This window comes from Lissotriton helveticus, chromosome 2_1 (genome assembly GCF_964261635.1).
Source record: "Lissotriton helveticus chromosome 2_1, aLisHel1.1, whole genome shotgun sequence".
Lineage (NCBI taxonomy): Eukaryota > Metazoa > Chordata > Amphibia > Caudata > Salamandridae > Lissotriton > Lissotriton helveticus.
In genome coordinates, this window is record NC_136059.1 from 627652425 (window position 1) to 627664670 (window position 12246).

Below are 12246 nucleotides of genomic sequence, written 5' to 3' on the forward strand. Positions count from 1 at the left end.
ACAGACCTACTAAGACACTCATGTTCCCATTCACAGACCCACTCAGAGACTCATGTACCCACTCACAGATCTACCCAGAGACTTATGCACCCACTCCCAGACCCCCTCCGAAACTCACACACTCACTCACAGATTCACTCAGAGACTCATACTGCTACTCCCCACTGATAGGATGGCACAACCACTCACAGACCCACTCAAACACTAATGAACCCACTCACAGAGCTACACAGGCACTCCCACACCCACTTAGACAGCTATGTACACACCCTTTTAGTCAGTCACTCATGCTCCTACTCAAAGACCCATACAGCCACCCACACACTCACTAACCTATGCACACCCCCACTCAAAGACCCATACAGGCACTCACACACACACTCACTTACCTATAGAGCCATTCGCACACCAACTCTCCAAGGTTACAGGTTACAGAAAATAAAAAAATAAAAACGTATTGAAATTCACTGAAAAAAACAAAGGGTAAGGGGCTGTTATAGTTAGGAAATAGAATTAAAAAAACATAGAAATGCACTAAAAAACTGAAAAACCCAAGGTTACAGGGACATTATTGTTAGGCTCAGATTTCACTCGTACAAAACCAGTGACATTCAATAGTTTTAGTCACTTGAGCTAACAATAACTTATGTGCCCACAATGCACTGTTTATGACTTCACATATTACATCACTTGTGATGTATATCAAATGATATCACTGATGGCATCATCCAGTGAGTGTGTTTTGTAAAAGTTTCTGAAAGTTAAAAATATATAAAAGCTACTGCAAAAGTTAAATTACTATTCTTTTTACACAACTCATGAGAGATACTGTGCAATCCCAGCACAACCGCAGTTCAGAGCTAGAGCTCACCGAAGTTCGACCTCCGATACGTCACTTTCAGCCCATTGAACCACAGAGGCACGAAGAATATGCACTCCCACTGGGTCAGGTGAACACACTTGAGTAATCGGGAGATTCATATCAGTTCTGTACAATGGTACGACTAGTGGGGTGAGGAGAGGTGTTCCATTCCTTCGGGATCCAACTACGAGGTGGACGCCATAGGGTTTGCTCAGGTAGCCAAATAAATGACAGGATTACTCCCTTGTAAATTCCAACCAAAAAGAACAGCTCATAGCCCAGAGCGAAGAAGGCAATCTAGGTGGGATTTAGAGGAAATGCGCAAACAAAAGAAGAAAGGGAGATCGAGAGAGAGAGAGAGAGAGAGAGAGAGAGAGAGAGAGAGAGAGAGAGAGAGAGAGATAAACATAATAGTACAGCAAGAATGCGGAGCAGAGCACCCTCCACCTGAGGAGGGCAGTGATCGATACAGAGCTTGATTCAGGGACGAGTCTAAGGCAGAATTAGAGAATAGGCTTCCAACTGGGACCCAAAACTCACTAGATCGCCAGCGTAGGTGAAGGGCTGACCAGGAAATATAAGTTCAAGGCAGCCTAGTGCAGATTCAACTAAGAGGGAGGAGAAAGAAAATGGCACCTTTGCGTGCACATGAAGGAAGCCGCAATGAAAGCATCCTTTGCTCCTCCTGAACCCACAGGACAGACAGACTGACCCCTAGGAAGATAGTGGCCCAAGAGATAGTTGAGATCTTCACACAATCATTTTAACACCTGCTAGCCCACTGGACTGAGGGAAAGGACCAATGCGATAGACACTAGCTGAAGGAAGGATCCTTCGAACCAGATGAAATAGCCATGCAGAAGAATGCATTTGCACGGAGGGGGAGAGCCCAAATGGAACTTCCCCTACCTGCAGGATTGCCTAAGAAGATGGGAACGCTTTGATAGGGAGAGACCAGTGGAACTACCTCAAGCCAAAATGTACCTGCTACTACAGAAGTGTTTGTCAGGGAATATCCATGTGCCTTGAGCTCAGATGGATAAATAAGGTTAAGTACTTAATTGCCGCCAATGCTGGATGGTGGGGGTAAATGGATCTCATGTTTTGAGAAGAACACTGTGGGAGTAAATCTAACAATAGGCAATGTCAAAAGTCTGCTGAGCAGCCTCGTCAGAGAGCAAACTAACAAACACCAAGCATAAAAGAGCCGCATTCAATTCATACATATGGACGGCCCTGAGGGAAATCCTCCCTGACAGTTATGATGCAGGAGGGTTAATGGCAGAAACTATGAAACCTGGGGAGATCATAACTGAGTTTGGGGATAGAATGAGGAAACAATGGGGACAAGAGACAGGACAGCCATAAACTGATACGGGCCTGCAAGTCACGTTCTTCTATAACATTTTCAAAAAGGGGCTGCCCACCGAGATACAGAGCGGCTTGGACAGTACAGTAGGATTAGATACCAAACCCTGGTGGAAGATACAGGCCCACATATTACACTATCACAGAAAGAAATAGAAAAACAATAGGGGAAAACAGGAGCAACCTGAGAGAGACACCGGTAAGTTGGTCCAACACAAATTGGAATAGACAGCTCTCGAAGGGACTGCATTGGCCGCTGCCTTGGAGATGGCATCAGTCTTAAAGGGAGCTCAAACACAAAGGTTTTCAAAATAATTTTAACAGCCGAAGTCAGGGAAGTTGGCAGCAGCCAAACTTTAAGGAATGTTACTATTGCCACAGAATGGGCCACATGACCGACCAATGCCAACTAAAAGCCTTTAATGAACAAAGATGTATACGTTTGGCCAGTCCCTGCAAAACCCCCAGCGAAAAAACCAAGCCCAGGGAGACCCAAATGCACCTTATATATATCCTCAGGGAAGTAATAAGCCAGCGCAACAGGGATCAGCTAATTGGACAAATTTGTGGCAACAACAGACACGTAACCCAGCCCAACAAGGGCCGGCGCCACAACCAAGACGGGGAGGGGTAACTGTCTGGGGAGTCAATGCCTTTGCACCAACGCAGAACTCAAATATGCAGTAAGTCAAAACCCTTAATGCAAAGCATCCATTTCATGTGCACCTCACAATTCACTGTACCAAAACTCAAAAGAAGGACCTATGAGATAATATTAGGCCACACCTCAGGGGAAAGGCAGTCTGGTGAGGGGTGCATGGCTGGTCCAGTCCAAGTCCTTCAACCAGTCCTACAAGTCAATCGTGATGGGTTCCGATTACCAGAACAAAAGGTCCCTATTCTTGGACCCCGACCTGGGACCAACATTTCTTTTATGGTGTTAGGCTTCAATAGCAGCACCCTTAAAAGCCAGAAGCCTCCAGCTAATGGAAACTCCTTCTAAGTTCTAAGTTGTCTGTGTCAGGGCCTGATTTCCCTTATACTTGTGATAGTGAAGTCCCCATGCATGCATGACGCACAAAGCTGTCCACATGAGCTCACCAAGCTATCTCACTCAGAAGCTGACAATCTCTGGTGGCTCTAGAAACACCAGAGGCACAAACAATCTTCTGCTGAAGCCTCGAAGATTCCGGAAGGAAAAAACTTATAAACGCTCCTTCTCAGGAATGGCACCCAGGATCTGGAACTCACTCCCCCCTGAAACGAGGCTTATCTTCTCCACAGCACTGTTTAAGAAAGAAGTAAAAGCTATATTCATGGCTAAATACACCTGAAGTGCTATTCTGAACTTTGTTAAGACCCCGCACTGTTCTGTACTCCTTGTTTGACCCCGTGGCTTATTTGTTTTATATGTATTAATGTTTTATGTGATTTTCTTGGCTGCCACGTGTTTGTACTACTAGCATTTTTACTTACCTGTTTGACTATGTATGTTCCCTCATGCTCCCCTTTCCTATGTGAAGCGCTCTGATATCTGTAAAGATCTTGTTCGCGCTATACAAAACTTTCAAAATAAAAAAAAATAAAAAAATGAACCTCCACTGCAAAAGATCAGGCAGGTTGCAAAGCGACACTTGGCGCAGAGTAAAGTTGGGAGTGGATGTCTGCCCAAATAGCCAACTGTTGCAGTCCAGCACCTTCAATTGGATACATTTTGACAAGTTCTGACTTCACACCAGACCCCCATGAAGTAATCTTCTGCCCCCTCCTTTTCCCTCAAACATTTTTACGAGTATCCAATGCCTGTTTGCCGGGTCAGGTCCCTTCAGAATAACAACAGAAGCATGTCACCAGTTAGAAGTCCCCGACCACAACTGAGAATCGTAGGTCCAAATATCATGGGAAAGACATAGTCCGAGAGAGAGGGGGATGCTGGGGAAAAGAGAGTCCACAAGATCCATCACAGCTCAGTGTGGGATTACAACATAGGAATAGGCTCACCCTAGTAGCAGGCCTAGCAATCAGCCAATACACAAGACCTTACATACACCAACTGAAAGGCAGTAAGTCCAATCTCAGACACCACAATATCAGAAGCACACGGAGGCCACAGGACTTCTTTCTGACCACCTCCATTTTTGCCCTGATAAAAAAATTAGAAAGGTAACATGAGATCTAAGGAAGCGCCTAAAAAAACGATAAAAAGAAGCCCAAAGCTAGTGCAAAAAGAAGTCTACAAAAGGGCATAGTCAAGACACTTGGTGACCCTAGGAAGGGTCACGTTGCATGCCGTGTGTTGGGACTATTTGGGTATGCACGTGACCCCAGTGCATGTTGCGATCGCCAACAATATTCAATTGTGACACGCCCTCTCCTTATACATTGTCCTGTGCACATGTAGGTCAAAACACACAACCTGCGCCGATAGCAACCCCCATATATGCAATGGAGAGAGAGAGGCTGACAACGGCCATGAAACCCTAGCTAAAATGTATACCACCCTATGTTTATGCCATTACCCCATAAAAACAATTCACCAGTCTAATCTCCCAGCCAGACATGGGGAAGGGGGAGGCCCAATATCCCATAAAAATGAATGTGTCCCATGAACCTTACTCACTTTTAAAATAGGATACCCCAACTGAGGCCACCTTCCAGTACCTCACTACACAACGCCCGAGTAAATGTGGAAAAACCACACTTATAGAATAGCACAGGAAGCTCCAAGGAAAAGTAACGGCACATGCAATGATACACTGTTGCCTAAACTAACCAATGAACATAGCTCTTATTTAACAGGTTGGCTATCAAACGTCCATGTGTGCCACCTTTCCAACAGCCACATCAACACCCTAACGAGATCTACAGTGTGCGAATTGAAAGGTACAAACTGTATCTGAACTTTTAATTTGAACTTTCAAATCAATAAGCCCCAACCACCAGAGGACTACAGTCGTCTTCCCTGGGTCCATCCTGGGACTCCAAATGTTTAATAAGTTATGTATTGTTCCAATTATATGTACTCTCTGTTTGCTATGAGTATTTCTGCATCCATTCATCCCCAAAACACTGCCTAGTCTAATGGAGTCCACCCTGAAGCTATCATCTCAAATGCATGCGAAGTTCTCCCATATTACTTATAATTACACCAAACCCAACACTCTCATTCCACATGCCCTCTTACACAACATGTAGTATCAGCACTTGACTGCTGTGGGCTCCAAGACACCAGCCAAGTCATGTTACGTCCATTCTCTGATACAGCATGCAGTAAGCGCAGACAGGATTTACTTATCCCACGATGTAGCACTCAAAAAATGCAAAATGCCTTCTCAATCTAAGCTTATGTAGTATTAGGGCCAAGATACAACCCAACAGAGTAGAACCCAATAGAGTTGTAGTAAACCTGACCTGATACAAGACCAACCCCACAGCATTGTACCTTTTTACCGAGCCTAGTGACACTCAAACTGAGCTAGATAGGATGCGCTGGAGGGGCACCATAGGGGGAGATACTGTTTGGCCCCAGGACTTTCCAGAAAAGAGACTCTTGGAGGTAGCAAAACCACCTAATCAATGCACTTACTCATCTGAACCCGCTTACATCTATGGTCCCAGAGTGGCCCTTTGCATTTCTGGGGCTGTCTTCTTTAATAACAAATGGACCCCAGACATGGAATTTCAGTGTAGGGTCATCGACCTTGATGATACAAAGGGGAATGGGTCTCGTAGGGGAGTGTTGAACTGCAGCACAGTTATGGCATGTCAGGAAATCTGGGATACTGATCCATGAATAATTATTTGATTCACACCTCGAGGTGAATGCAATGCGAAGACTATACGCAGATGGAGTAACAGGTTAAAGTCTGTAGAATATTGGGCCAAAATGTCCCATTTTAAATCATGTGCGGCTCACACTCACCATGTCTTCTTTGCCTCCTTTAATTTTGTATGTTGCCCAGGACTTGCCATCGTTGCTATATGCAATCTTGTATGACTTGATGTATTCTGGACTTCCGATCCTCTTGGCTCCTTGTGTTATAACTCCAGTAACCCTCATTTTTCGTTGTAGGTTTATCTGCAGCACCAAAAGGAAAGTTGTCAAACCTCGATTTCTCATTATAGGCAGTTTTCACAACCTGGTCATGTTCAATAAATCTATTTGCTTCCCTCCAAGGAGAGCAATATTTGAGAATAAATCAGGCATTTCCTATTAATCACAAATGGGAGAACTGTCTACAGGAATGATCAAATAACCAGAGGCATTATTTGGGGTGAACGTAGCTTTCAGCTATTTGAGCGTAAATTAAAAAAGCTTGGCATTACTGAGTAAATGACGTAATGGGACACATGATAAAAAACATATCAATGGTTAACAAGCAGAAAAAACGAACCTAAAAATGCAAACAACTATATATATATATATATATATATATATGTTTTTCAAAGAGTTCGATCACCACCAAATCTTATTACAGATGGTGATTCTTGGACAATTGAATGGTACTCTATATATCAATATATCAAGCTAAGAAGAAAGAAAGACTAAATGGACCTGCCTGATTTTGAATAGCCATGAACACAAACCTCTAGACTTTAAAATGGCATCGTAAAATATATGTGCGTACAAAGCTGTTTAAAATGTGTTCAAAGAATATATTGCTTTACATTCTCGTACAAACAATCACAATGGTTCAGACAGAACTCATTTGTAGCTAAGATATTGTGTAAGAACAGTAACATTCATGTGATTAGTACAATTTATAAAAATAATACAGAGTTTCAAACAGTAGGTTCCATTGGAAAAGAGCAGATTTATTCACATCATAATTCGCATTTTAGAATCAATGCTTGAGAGAAGTAAGTGATAAGTGACCCCCATGTGAGGAACAGCCAAACTTGTGAGTGAAAAAATAGTGAAATATATCGCTATGTTGATATGTAAACAACCACATAATTCTATTCCATCAAAACAGATACATACTTTTCTTTCAACACATCATTTATGAAATGGCAGGTGGTTTGTTTGCAAAGAGGGTCGAAAGTGTTTCGATCCTACAATGGATAAAAAGGTCTCTTTGGGAATTGAGATAGCTTGAGAAACGTATGAAAATGCAAAGTACAGTTAGGGTAGGGGAACTACTAAGAGCTTAGGCCGACTGAATGCGAGAATAAAGAGATACCTACCTCCTTTTGACCTAGAATAAATTCGGTTATTACCACAGGCTGTGAATTACAGCATGCAAAGTGGTGAGAATTCACCCAGGGGCGGTTCCTCCATGGAGCGCCGTCCCACTGTTTCTCGCAGTGCGAGAAGCAGAAACATAAAAGTGTATTTTAAATACCATTTTATGTTTCTGCTTCTTGCACTGCGAGAAAGCAGAAGGCAGGGTTTGGTTGGGGGCGGTCCTGCTCGGAGGCAGGGGACGAGTGGTAAGCCCACAGTTGTGGGTGCTCACTGTTTGGTCGGCCCCAGGGCCCACCAAACCGGTCATCCGCACTCTGCATTTTCTCTATGTAGGCTGCATGCTGCCTACATAGAGAAAATGGCCATCCCATAGGCGCTAGTGGGGTCGGCGCCCCAGCCAATCACAATGCTGCCATTGCAGCATTGTGATTGGCTTAGGGGAGGGGAGGGAGGCTGCCTGCGGCTGCTTCCTGTTGTAGACAGTGAGGACGACACAGAAAGACGACACGGGACAAGACGGCAAAGGTAAGTTAACAACTTTTCTTTTTTTTAAATTAAACCTCCTCCCGTACGCCCCCCTCCCCATGCGTCCCCCACCCTCACCCTTCCACCTGCGAGTCATATCGGCCGCGACTGTGTTCACCAAGTACATAGACCAAATCAAATCAGATTACATTCTCATGGTACGATGCATAATGGTAATGAAAAAAGGGAAACCGAATTCTTTCCATAGAGAAATATACGATCCTGATTGAGGGTATAGCAGGAACACACTCGCGATAAGGAAAACACGGCTCAAAGATCCAAATGGAGGGATTGTGGGCAAGAAGCTGGTCCACGGAGAAGCTCTGCAATGAGAGGGGCAGCTAGCTGGACGTGCGGCAACAGTGAACTGCATCCTTGGGAGCACACCAATGATAAATATGGCAGCTTGTGAGAGTGAGGTTTGAAGCCTAGAGCATTCCATGTCCATCTGATGGAGAATACAAAATAGGTGTGGAAAACATATGCGTTACAGATGCAATGAGCAATATTAGAGGAAAAATGAGAGACCAATAGTGTCCGACCCCTCAAGGAAAGTCATACGAAGCCAAGCAAGGATGAAACAATACAACATGTCCTTTACTGAGCAGTGGAATCTCTTTAGAGACAAACATTTGTTTCGACAAATAACATTTGGGAATGGTCTGAATACTCAAACAATGGATGTATTTAAAGTCCCTTCGGACCCTATCTGTAATATTCCCTGCATGTTTGTCTATACCTCTGGTTTTGGTTCCATTGCTTCTGCTTTCTACCTCTCTCTCTCTGGTCTAATCCTAAAAAAATCTTTGTCCCTTCTACAGGGTCAGAATCATCAGATCCTGCTGAGGATACAAAGAAAGAGACTATTCTCGGGTTCTTGTGTCCACTCCTGGTCTGTGTCTTGTTGGAAGGATGAGTTGTTTATAGTACATGTCTTTTCTTTAGTAAAGTTTTTGATATCTTTAGTGGCCTTGTCTCCATACTTGTTGAGTTTCATCTCACTGAACTCAGCAACGGACCTGGCTGTAGCAAGCACCGGGAGTTTTCCGGGTGGGCCGTGGAGCTGGGGGACAGTTTTGTACCCACGGGGCCTGTTTTGTTACTGGGTGCTCGTTTTGCAGCAGTGCCGCAATATCACCCCCTGTAACAAAATCGGAAGTGGTGCTTCGCACTAGCCCCCCTCTCCCAGATCAGTCAAGCAGCAATCTGTCAGGGCTGGTTGCTGATTCCAGTCCAGGTGTGTAATGGACTTATTAAGCCTGCTCTACTCTCTATCAAGTTATCAGTACCTGGGAGCTCATTTCCTAACTCAGAAATGTCCTTCAGTTCCTATTTACTGTTTTTAAAGGTTGTTTCAATGCCCAATACCATCCACTGTCTACAGTAAGTAATGGCAACATTGGTTAAACCGTCCACTGAACGTCTTACCTTCTCAAAAAAGTCCAAGTATGTTGCAGACCTGAAGGCCTAGAGGTATTATGACTGTTTTCAAATATTCTGTAATAATACGATCACAAAGCTCTGTCCTTACATGCCTCTTTTTGTGAGTTCTTGAATGTTTCTAATAGGACTTGTTTAGGATTGGATAAAGTAGGTGTACTAGAAAGGATGAGGTTCTGCTGATCACTTTTGCTACATATTTATCAGTATAAAGGGGAGCGTCTCTGTCTGACATGATAGAATGCAAGGAAAAACAGGAGGAACCCGAGAACGGGTAAAGCGGTAATATCAAAGACCATTACTGCTGTGGTCCTCGCTATATATGTATTTAACAAACAAGAGCAACCCAAATGTCCATGTGAACATGAGCAGTACACAAATAATCACAAGGGTACACACAGAGCTCATTTGTAGCCAGGATATTGGATAAAAATAGCAACATTTCTTATGCTCAAACAGTATGGTCCAGTGGAGAGAGCAGATTTATTTACATCATAAATTGGACCCTAGAGTCAATGCTTGGACACAGTAAGTGGAAAGTGACCCTATGTGAGGAACAACCACAACCAAATTTGAGATAAAAAAACAATGAGGTACAACACAACGCTGGCATGCAAAAAACACACAGAATTCTATTCCATTACAACAGACACTAGAGTATCAACATATCATTTATGAAATGGCAGGTGGCTTGTTTGTAAAGTGTATTGACGTCGTTTCGACCTTACAATGGATAAAAGGGTCTCTTCAAGATTTGTGATGGCCTGTGGGGCCTAAGAAAATCCAAACACAGGTAAGGGTAGGTAAACTACTGTGAGCTTAGGCTAACTGAGTTGGAGAATAAAGAAATACCTACTTTTGCCTGAAATTAATGTAAAGATTACCGCAGGCTATGAATTACAGCATGCAAGGTAGTGGGAATTCACCAAGTGCATAGACCAGAATAAATTAGATTAAATACTCACGGCCAGGGTGGATGCCTTGGAACGTGGGTGGTGGGGCCGGAGATCAAAAAATAATGAAAAATCAACTTACCTGTGGCTGTCGCAGCTGCCTTTCCTCTATCTACGGAATTGGAAGCACCCAGGCTCCCTGCCTCTCCCAGCCAATCATGACGCTGCATCAGCAGTGTCATGATTGGTCTAAGGAGCCAAACAGGCCAGTGCCTGAGAGCTGGGCATGTTTTCCACCGGGCTGTGCAAGACAGCCCAGTGGAGAACATGCTAAGTGCGCATGACGGTTTGGTCAGCCCAAAAGACCCAGCCAAACCTCCATGCGCACTTAGGGATTGCTAACCACTCCTCACTCTGCTCTGGCAGAAGCGAGCCTAGCCCGCCCCGCCCGGCCGGTCTCCGATTCTAAATGTTATTATTTTTTTTTGCACTGTTCACTGAGCAGTGGGTCGACGGTCCTCATCCCTTAGCGGAGGAACCGCCACTGCTCACAGTACCATACATAATGGTAACGAATAAAGGAAACAAACAGGGGAACTCTATCCACACAGAAATATACAATCCTGATTGAGGGTATAGCAGCGACTCACCCGTGAGATGGAGCACAGGGCTCAAAGACCACAATGGAGCCATTGTGGGCAAGAGTCTACTTCATGCAGCAGCTCTGCCATGAGCGGGGCACTGAACTGTACATTGTTGCTGCGCATTACCTGATCTTGCTCAACCGGTCATTTTCTATCAATAATCACTGGGACACTCAGAGTTGAGAGCGGCAAAATGGCCCCTATAGTCACCGATTCGGGTGGAATTCCAATACTTGTAAAGAGCGCCTGTATGCTCGGTGACTATGATTAGAAATGTGAGCCTTTTGAACATGCAAAATACATGCAGTCAGAAGCCACAAACAAAGGCACATGGCCTGGATTAAAAAATGCATTAGGAAGTGACAAAGCAGCTGCTCGGTGTTTTTTAACACAGTTCTTGCAGAACAGCAAGACGTGTAAGGAAAATGATGTGAAGAATGCGTCTGAATTAAAGGAGGGAGCTTGGATTTGAAGGTCATTGTTATACTAACACTGTAAGAGTGGTCCTTCAAATGTACATTTCCTCCAACAAATCACTGATGGGGCGGATTAGGGCCATAGAAAGGTTTGGTTTATTGCTCCGACCCGTGAATGTTACAGGAATGCTTAACAATAAAAGGACTAAAGTGACAAAATAAATGAAGAGGATTAGTCAAATAAATAGCTTGGCATTTCCTTCTGCCAGGTCCCTATGCTATGTTTCACTGGACAGGATTATTATTTTTTTACCCAGGAAACATACATTAATTCCCACAAAAATGGTCCTGCCAATGTTTCTGATTGTGGCCATTTTTACAATGTATTATTTTGGAAGATAAATATTAAACGTCGATTTTAAGCGCCGACGAGCAAGAACATCGATATAGCCGTTCATTATGTCTAGGATGTTTTGAAACAATTATTTGTACTTATTGTAAACTATGAGCGTTTAGAAGAGCGCATGTAGCATCACATGGCAAACAACAGCTGCAGTCTGGATGGCTGCCTGAAGGTAATTGACGATCCATGATGATCTGAGCAGTGGGAGAGGAAAACTGACAACAGTTTGCAAATGATTGTTAATGATATGCATTTACATTAAATAATTACACTCTGATTGTAGGATTTATAGGACGGTGAGTGTAAATGTGCCAAGTGGCAGGATTATGGTCCTGGATCGTCAAGATCGGAGAGAGGGGTGTTGATGTCTCATTTTAACTGGAGCAGACAGGAAGTGGCGTTGCCTTGACAACGATAAACAGGATATTCAAAAGAAGCGGGCAGAGGCTCACCTGGAGAGGCGCATGCAGGTTTGAGAGCTTGTAAAGAGGTGCAGATTAGCCAAAC

At 43.9% G+C, this 12246-nt stretch overlaps 1 protein-coding gene across 1 annotated transcript in view; it reads right to left on the bottom strand.

Moving 5' to 3' along the window:
- Positions 1-12246, bottom strand: part of EDIL3 (EGF like and discoidin domains 3) — a 1767398-nt gene that overhangs the window by 482848 nt on the left and 1272304 nt on the right. Inside the window, exon 8 of the mRNA XM_078675331.1 lies at positions 6153-6308. Within this exon, the coding sequence (XP_078531457.1) occupies positions 6153-6308 (156 nt within the window). The remainder of the gene's footprint in view (positions 1-6152; positions 6309-12246) is intronic.